The following is a 9,267-nucleotide window of genomic DNA, read 5'->3' as shown; positions in this document are numbered from 1 at the left end:
TGTGAGCGACCATACGTGTACATCTCACTTAAAGGGCAATGATAATCATCTGGCTACATCCCCATGGGTTGCCGAGACATGCTTACCCCTATTTGACCGTCCAGAAGATGTGGGGACAAGGATCATAAGACAGTACATGAAGTCGCACTGGGGTATAACCATGACCTACCGTAGAGCACACCTTGCGATGAACATCATCCTTGAAATAAAGTGTGGAAATGTGGAGGACTCGTACCGCTTGCTCCCTGCACTGATAGTTGAGATGATGAGAACAAACCCGTGCACCTACATGCGTGTTTTTCGAGCGAGAGATCTACGTCCAGGGGGAGATGATAAATTTGCTCGCTTATTCTGGGCATTTGGTCCCAACATACGTTCTTTCCAATGAACACTCAGATCGATAGTTTTGGTCGATGGGACGCATCTACGTGGAAAGTATCTTGGAATCTTACTGATCGCAGTTGGGGTAGACGGGAACAACGACTTAGTTCCATTAGCTTTTGGTGTTGTCGAGACTGAGAACGAAGATAGCTGGTGCTGGTTCCTCTATTTGGTGAAGCGGCACGTATTGCCTGAGGGGATAGGCGCATTGACCCTGTGCTCCGATCGACAAAAGGGGTTGATGCAAGCAGTGCCTAAAGTAATGCCTATTGCAAACCATAGCTACTGCATGCGTCACCTCGCCGCCAATCTGTACACCGACTTCAAAGACCCTTTACTTAAGAAATTGTTCTGGAGAGCTGCTAGGGCTTTGAGAGAGAGTGTTTTCAGAGACACAATGGAAAAAATTAAGGCGAGGAATGAAAATGCACACAACTGGATAGCCGCTATTCCGAAGGAAAACTGGGCTAGTTTCTACTTCAAGGGGGAAAGATATGATGTGTTGACCACCAATAGATCGGAGTGTTACAATGCAGTGCTAAAGGATGCCAGAAAATTGTCGATTGCAGCTGCGGTGGAGCTGACTAGTTTTAAGAGCTCCGAATACATACAGAAACGTCAAGCGATGGGCCTTCAATGGGAAACAAAGTGCACGCATTATGCAGAAAAACATTTGGGACTGGCCAGGGAACAGGGTCGCGGATATACTGCTTATCGAGTAGGTGTGCACGAATTTGAAGTAAGGTCCCGTGATCATCATGATGTCGTAAACTTGCTGCAACAAACCTGTACATGTCGTGAGTTCCAAACGCTTGGCCTTCCGTGCGGACATGCCATGGCAGCCATTGCCATCACAGATTTTGATGAGTACGATTATTGCCATAAATGGTTTCGTATAGAGATGTATCGGGAAACGTACTGTGAGGTGCTTCACCCTACAGTAGATCGCACTCAATGGGAACTGGCTCCAGAACCTCTGCAGACTGTATTACCTCCAATAGCGAAAAGACCACCTGGACGGCCGCGAACGAGAAGATCTGACCGCGAATTGCAGAGTGGAGTGCATCGCAAATGTACGATCTGTGGAAAACTAGGCCACAACAAAAGGACTTGCAGAGAACCTCCCATGGAGAGACAACTCCCTGATGAATCTTCCATTGGACCCTCTGCCCCCGTTTTCAATAGGTACATGATACGTAATATATTGAGGTCAATAAGTAGTATAGAACATCCCCGATTCCATACTTATTCGGTGTGGTGGTGGTGTTGTAGGTCGGGTGTACCTTGTGCAGCTCCTTTTTTCACGTAATTATTCCACGGAGAATGCATTGGAGACTCCAGTTGGATGAAGGAGGAGAAGTGGATTAATTGAAAGTGTGCACAGTAATTAGTTGCTGTATATAATAATTTTTTGAGGGAAACCCTTTTTTGGTATACTGTAATTAGTGGTGTGCATAGTTGAAGGCTGGCAAGTTTTCTGAGGAGAACCCAATTTTTTTAAGGTGGAATACTCTATTTTTTGTTATACTGTAATTAATGGTATACTGTAATTAGTGGTGTGCATAGTTGAAGGCTGCCCAGTTTTATGAGGGAAACCCAATTTTCTGAAGGTGGAATACTCTATTTTTTGTTATACTGTAATTAATGGTATACTGTAATTAGTGGTGTGCATAGTTGAAGGCTGCCCAGTTTTATGAGGGAAACCCAATTTTTTGAAGGTGGAATACTGTATTCTTTGTTATACTTTAATTAATGGTATACTGTAATTACTGGTATACTGTAATTTTTGGAGGGAAACCCTGTTTTCTTAAGGTGGAATGGGTTATCATAGTTGAAGGCTGCCCAGTTTTCTCAAGCTCGAATGAGTTCTACCTTGCAAGCATTGTTAAAATAAGCTTTGCCCTGCTGGTAAGAAAATTCAAGAACTGAAAAATTAAATTGGTTATATATATATATATATATATATATATATATATATGACCTTTTTGTTCATTTTGCAAAAAAGTTTGTCATTTTGCCAAAAAGTTTGCAAAAAGCTTTTCCCTGCTGGTAAGAAAGGGCGAAATAAAGTTTGTCATTTTGCAACCTTTATTTATTGACCTTTTTGTTCGTTTCATGGGCATTGATGTCCCAAAAAAATGGAGCATAGAGCTTTACTCCCCCTTAATATATGCATATTATTATGACTTGGGAGCTCAAATATTCTCCCCCTTTTGTCATCACCAAAAAAGGTGGAACAAAAGGAAAGAGAGTAGGTGTGAGCCAATGAAAGTGCATACAACCACTCAAAGGACATAGCATCCACGACACATCATAACAGTGACAGAATTATATAAAACGGAATACATCCCAAAAAGATCCAACTGACTATCCAAGCAACTACCTAAATATGATCCATACAACCAACTGATAATCCAAACACTATAGAAACATATAGATAAGGCTAATATAAAAAAAAAATCTGAACAAGACAGGATCCATCATCAGAGAACTAGAGCCATCTACTGCTCCGAAGGAGGCGGTGGGTGATGAGAAGAACTGCCCGGCGCCTGGCCCCACTGACCACTGGAGATGTAGCGATAATAGGCGGCCCACTGGTCATCAAAGTGGGAAGTCATGGTGTGGAAGCGAGTCGAAATCGCAGAGTCGACATGGGTAGACAACTGCTGAAACTGAGAGGCCATGGATCGCTCAATGGCCTCCTACATGTGAGCCAAATCCTGGCGAGTGCAGAACTGAGATGTATCTTCTGAAGGCTGAGGTGCCGGTGCAGGCTGGTCCTCGGCTTCGTAGCCTCCTCCATCGTGAACATCGATGTCAATCGCTGCTTCATTAAGAGCCATGCGGTTAAAGGTCGGAACATCAAACGGGGCAGTAGGAGTCATGGTCATCTCTCCATCCAAGGTGATGCCGAAGTGCCGGAAGACACGGGTGAGAATCATGCCATATGGCAAGGAAGATCGGTAGCGTTCAGGGGTCTGAAACATGAAGCGAAACATGATATATGGCAGACAAAGCTGGCGGCCCTCTAAGATGCTGTAGATAATATATGCCTCTAAGGGTCTTACAGCTTCACGCATCCCACCACGAGGTATGAAGATGTGGTACATGAAGTTATGGAGCACGCGCGCAATCGGAATGAGGTCGGCAGATTGTACGGGCATATTAGGGTGGTAGCGCCGTGTTATCCGCCCATAGACAGTGTCATGATCAATATCATCAAGTTCATGCGTCCCATCGTCCGGCCAAAAATAGTGTAAGAGGCCCTCATGGCTAATCCTAAATATTGTGGCAAAAGTCTGATAGGTGAGTTTGATGACAGTTTTCTTGACCTTAGATTCGATTTTGAAGAAGGAAGGGGAAATGGTGAGATTGGCATAGAAGAGACGCACCAATCGAGGGTAAACGGGTTCGTTAATGTGAAGGATGGGTGTCCAATGAAGAGCATCAAATTTGGCCTTTAAATCAAAATTTTCAAGGACAGGGGGATCAATGTACCTACCGGTCAGGACGCGCCTAGTGCCGACGTCGTCCCAAAGTTTCTTCGCCTTATCCCCAGTGAAATAGGACTTGGCCACAACCTCGGCAGCCACAGCCTTGGCCTTGGACTTCTTCCGTGAAGGCCCTTCTTCGTCGGGAACTTCTTCACGAACGTATTCGGGGTCTTCAACTTCGGAGGAGCCTCCGATGTTGAGATTTTTGGTTTTAGGAGGCATGGTGAGAGGAAATATGGGTGGAGAGAAAAGTGATATGTAAAGAAGAAGAGAAATAGCCCTAAAATGGAGGCCAAAAAGAGAAATAGATAAGGGAAGAAAGAAAAAACAAAAAAGGGGTGAAATGCTAGGGTTTTAGGAAGAAGAGAGGGATTTGGAAGGGATAAGAGGGTTTTGGAGGAAGATGTAGGGAGAAAATGACGGAACGAAAGAAAAAGTGGACTTAGGGTTTCAAGAGAAGTGGTTTAGGTATAGGGAAAGAAGAGAAGAAAAGTAAAGTAAAAAAAAGGAACCGGGTCCAGGGTTATGAAGCTCCTGGGCCGATTCTCGGAGTTCCGAGAACAAAAGGAAATTTTTTTTTTCAATTGCCCGAATCTCGGAGTTCCGCGAATTACTCTCGGAGCTCCGAGAATTTATGGTTTTTTGTATATGCTACTGGAACGAATCTCGGAGTTCCGAGAAAAGTTCTCGGAGCTCCGAGAATATACAGGTTTTTTGGATATGCTTCTGGAAGGAATCTCGGAGTTCCGAGAAATGTTCTCGGAGCTCCGAGAATATACATGTTTTTTGGATATGCTACTGGAACGAATCTCGGAGTTCCGAGAAAATTTCTCGGAGCTCCGACAATAGATGGGTTTTTTCATATTATACTGGACCGAATCTCGGAGTTCCGAGAAAATATCTCGGAGCTCCGAGAAGACCGTCGCGGAAATCTCGGAGTTCCGAGACATTGTCTCGGAATTCCGAGAATCGTTGGAGGTTCCACTTTAGGATCTGATAACCCATTTATTTTATATTTTTATTTTGTATGAATTGTCTTTTGCTACACTAACTATTGAAATTGTGGCCCATCAAATGGACGTTATGGATTATCCTATGGTGTGGGGTGGAAAGTCCATTTGGAAAGAAGAGGGTGGCTGTTGTAAGAAATTAAGTGTGGAATTTATGAACAACTTTGAGGAAGAATTTTTTTCTTCCAAACAGTTCAACCAACCAAACAAAACCGGAAAAGCACAAAAAACAGGGGTCCCATTGCCAACTATGACGATGAAAATATAAAGTAGAGAGAATAACCACAATTACAAATAAATCATATTTCCATCCAATAGAAATATAAATTCCCCCAAAACTTTATGAACAAATATTTGATGATTTTCAAAGACCTTTACCATATTTCGCAATGAACCCAATGCCACAACCACCATCACTTCACAGAACTTGATTTTTCATTACAAATACATAGTTGTCAGTATGCTGAGATACAAACAAACCCTCCCTCTGTGTCTCTACACCCTGCTTTCTATCCTACACATATACGCCCAACAATTACAAATAAATTTAGCCCATTTTATCCCATTTTGCTTACAAATACACAGAAAACTTCACTGGAAAGACCATCAATGTCCACCATGTTTACAACATCCATCAGAACTTGAAGAGAGGTTCTTCATTTTTCAGTCATATATCCCCCTTAAGGAAATCACCACAGTCCCCAAACTCTCCGCGCAAGAATCTTTCGCACAGCTGCAGCCGATAAGCGGGAATGTCAGACTTGCTGAAAGTAAATGGATCATTTGCATACAGATGGTCGATCGCTTTAAGCACGAACAAACCACAGTCGAACCTGCATAACAACAGTTGTATTGAGCGAATCAAAATCATAGCCTAGAAAAATAAACATTTAAATATACTAATATACTGACCCATTGGCCTGTTGTGGGAAATTTTCCATCTGCACATATTGAAAGTGGTCTATATCACAGCCCCTTTCCTTTAAGTACTCCTTCAACAACACAACCTGCAAGTGGTTAACATTGACAGGTTTAGGAAACATAAGTGTTATACGTATAGATTTATAAGTAGGAAAACATTAAAGATGCTAACCCACTTACGGTCAATCCTGCTCTTTCCTGGAACTCCATTCATTTACAGGAATTGCATTCGTGGAAGATTTTGTTGACCATATCGACAATGAGGAGAACCCAATGGTTGTCCTCACATAATGGTAATAGTACCATTTTTACTGCTTCGAGGTGGTGGTTTATAAGTCTACTGTGCAGAGCGTCTTTCGCTGTCCTCCACTTTTCTACCCTCTGGACCTCAGTGACTTCGGTCCCTACTGCAGTAAGAGTTCCCTATAAAAAAAGGAATTCAATGGGATACTACAGATAAAATCTTATGTAAACCTCAATGTGGGATGATAGAAATAACACTTTCATGTACCACCGATGGAACGAAGACAATTCCCCCCATTGTAGGATCTGCTAACCCATCGTCGTTGGAGGACTGCACGTGCTTCCCATATATATCGACAATCTTCAAGGAAGAGAAGTAAATGTCAGATGTACATTATTCCCTACAGTAATGTAGAAATTAATGATAAAAAATGACACTTACAGTGCCAGTCAGGTATTGTCTGACATTCCAAAGATGTTGTAGGTCTTCAGCTATTAGGTGTACATCATCCGTTTCCATGAGGATATCACTGCAAAATTGTATTAAATTGTTAGTTAATAATTTTCAATTCTGATCAACTTAAATCATGATATAATATAATTCACATCTACTTGCCTTTTATCATGCTTTAGAAGTCTCTCTATCAGAGCTGTTCTCCTTCCCTTACGCATCTTCCCGTCATCCCCTTTCTTCTTGGGCGGTGGTTTAGGTATGTTGGGGTCCTCCCCCTGTTTCTTCCCTTCCTTCTGCCTCCTCTTTCGGGTCTTCCCTGAATAGTAGGGGCTTTTTCTGGCTCTCCCAGGTTTCCTACTCCTTCCATCCATCTTCACACCCCTCACAATGCTCCCTAATTCGGAATCCACCATCTCATCCCTTACACCACTCACTTTCATCTCAACTTCAGTAGATGGTGCCTCTTCCTTGGTCACCTCCATTTCGAACAATCGTTGTAAAGGGTTAAGGATCACCCCGTCTGTGGTGCCGAATATTTCTTCATGTGACTTGGGGTTCTGAGCCGATACATCTATTAGGGTGGCGGCTGCATCCATGTCACATCCAAGGTCAGCTAAATCCATCCAATCCTCGCACAGCTGCGAAGATAATCGTGCACCTTGAGATGCATTTTCGTCCTTCCTCTCCTCCTCAACCCCCTCCACCTCAACCCCCTCCATTCTTCCCCCAGTCTCTTCATTTGTTCTCCGCATACGCTCCCATCCTTTTTTCAAATCCTCCTCTTTCTTTCTGACATCTTCCTCTCTTTTTCCAACATCTTCCTCTCTTTTTCTTATTTCTTCCCATGCTGCTCTAATCATCTGCCACTGTCTATCAATTACATCTCCCTCTCTCGCCAAAAATTTTATATGCTTCGACTCATCTTCACTACTTCCTTTCTCCATTTCACTTTCTACTCCCAAAACTATCCCCTCGGATTCCAACTGTTCCTTATCGACTTCCATTGTCTCATCAACATCCTAATGTTTAAACATGACAGTCAATGATCAAATTTAAAAAATCAATAAGTAAAATAAAATAACGTACGCAACATAGTCATGCTCGACTGCATTACCTCATCCTGTAGGTACTGTGACTTCTCTAACAGAGATACTTTCAATGTCACCACCACCTGAATTTTTGGAAAACATAGTCAGTTATCAAGATACTAGTATTGATATATACGTTAACAATTTTTTCATATCTCACCTCCGATTTCTTTATCTGCTTCTGCTCCACTAATCGATATGTCTTTGATTCGTTTGCTTTCCAGTCCCATTTAAGGACACGTGGACGAGCAGTTGGATTGGTGGGAATCCAAAATGTGGTATGCTCGTATAACCATACCTGCATACATACGAAACACCATGTTAATCAAACTATAAACAGCACGGTTAGAATATTAAATGTCATGAGTCCAAATTACCTGAATTACCAACGAGCAGCCACCAAGGTACCTGCCACCCTTGCTGACTCTGTCTAGGTAATCTACGAGCCAGTCATACACTGCCATCACCCAGTTATAGTTGCCAATGTTTCCTATGTCGTCGATGTAGGGCCAGAAGAGCTCGTCAGCTCGATGTGCGCTTTTTGTGAAAAGGACAGAGGCAAAAAGATGCAGGAGAACATATTTCACTGTCTTCTCTATCGAAACTTTATTGCGTTCTCTAACTAATGCTGTAATTTCATTCTCAATAACCGATGGCTTGACGTTGGCCTCTGGAAATGGCCAGCCAGGCACTTTAGGTTGCGGTTTTGTCATGTCGAATGACAGAACCCTCACCACGTCCATTCGCTCTCCACTAAGTGGCAGTCCTAATGCCAATGCCACATCTCTTGGAAGGAAGGGGACATTTATACTCCCTAACGTGAACGTGTTAGTGCCGGGAGTCCACTTATCGTGGATAGCTGTTATGAGAGGCTTGTGCATGATAATGTCCTCCATGCCAAACAGATGTCGGAAAGGAGTCTTTTCTATGGCATGAAAATGGACTGGCTTGAACTTTATCCTGTCCATTGCCGATTTGAAAGAAGCTGGTGAACATCGTGCTGGGACGTATGGAGCCTGCAAAACAAATTACATCGCCAAAATATATGTGGTAAATGAATTAACTTACTATGATTGATACAATTAACAACATACACACTTACATCTGTTCCTCTCTTCTTCACAGCTGCAGTTTTCGTCTCCTCCCCTTCTAAACTCCTTTCTGTCCTTCTTGGAGGCTTTGTTACTTTCACTCTATCACTTTTTCGCATCACCATCTTTCAAGGCTTTGAATGGCTCCTGACCGGATAAAAACTGTATAACAATGAACAACCAAATCAAAATCACCGAGATCAATTCATAACCCAAAAACTCAGTTATATTGACAATCATTAAAAATCTCGTCCTCATCATCTCTAAAATAAATTACCAAGAAAATCAATAAAATCCAACCCATAGCATAAACTCATATTCCCAATCAGTACTATTATGAAGAAAAGCTACCAAGCAAACCAACAATTATTACAATTCTCATACTTACCTGAAAATATGTATCATGTCTGTAACCTCTAAGGTCTGGCTTCTTAGATATGAAGCAAAGCAAATAAGAAATAAAAGAGCTAACCAATAAGTGCAACGATCAGTGTTCTATATGAATTTTCTGAAAGCACAACAACAAGGACAAACCCCCAAAACAGATTAGGAGGTCTGTTAAAATTCTCATCCACATGGGCATCG

At 42.3% G+C, this 9,267-nt stretch overlaps 2 protein-coding genes across 2 annotated transcripts; one reads left to right on the top strand and one right to left on the bottom strand.

The window, feature by feature from the left end:
- The first annotated feature begins 778 nt into the window (after window positions 1-778).
- Window positions 779-1,690, top strand: LOC143852424 (uncharacterized). Its single transcript, XM_077361805.1, has one exon. It carries the CDS (start codon window positions 779-781, stop codon window positions 1,688-1,690), a length of 912 nt encoding a protein of 303 aa, XP_077217920.1.
- A 3,862-nt stretch (window positions 1,691-5,552) lies between these two features.
- LOC143852423 (uncharacterized) lies at window positions 5,553-8,487 on the bottom strand. The gene is made up of 9 exons (XM_077361804.1): window positions 7,969-8,487; window positions 7,752-7,889; window positions 7,618-7,674; window positions 6,666-7,522; window positions 6,492-6,579; window positions 6,306-6,410; window positions 6,110-6,229; window positions 5,798-5,892; window positions 5,553-5,718 (listed from the first exon to the last, which is right to left on the bottom strand). Exons 1-9 carry the CDS (start codon window positions 8,485-8,487, stop codon window positions 5,553-5,555), a joined length of 2,145 nt encoding a protein of 714 aa, XP_077217919.1.
- Window positions 8,488-9,267: the final 780 nt, after the last annotated feature.

The sequence above is a fragment of the Tasmannia lanceolata genome, unplaced genomic scaffold (assembly GCF_043159265.1).
Source record: "Tasmannia lanceolata isolate RefF3 unplaced genomic scaffold, GAP_Taslan_0.1 ptg000019l, whole genome shotgun sequence".
NCBI classification, from domain to species: Eukaryota; Viridiplantae; Streptophyta; class Magnoliopsida; order Canellales; family Winteraceae; genus Tasmannia; species Tasmannia lanceolata.
Note: the sequence above shows the minus strand (reverse complement) of the source record. Positions and strands in the feature narration are given on the sequence as shown.

Excerpts from the sequence above, each read along its gene's own strand:
- LOC143852424 (XM_077361805.1), top strand. The coding sequence starts at position 779 with ATGGAAAAAATTAAGGCGAGGAATGAAAATGCACACAACTGGATAGCC.
- LOC143852423 (XM_077361804.1), bottom strand. The coding sequence starts at position 8,487 with ATGGAGGACATTATCATGCACAAGCCTCTCATAACAGCTATCCACGAT. Across the intron at positions 7,675-7,751 it reads AGCAGATAAAGAAATCGGAG|GTGGTGGTGACATTGAAAGT; the intron begins GTGAGATATGAA and ends CCAAAAATTCAG. Across the intron at positions 6,230-6,305 it reads CATCGGTGGTACATGAAAGT|GGAACTCTTACTGCAGTAGG; the intron begins GTTATTTCTATC and ends CTTTTTTTATAG.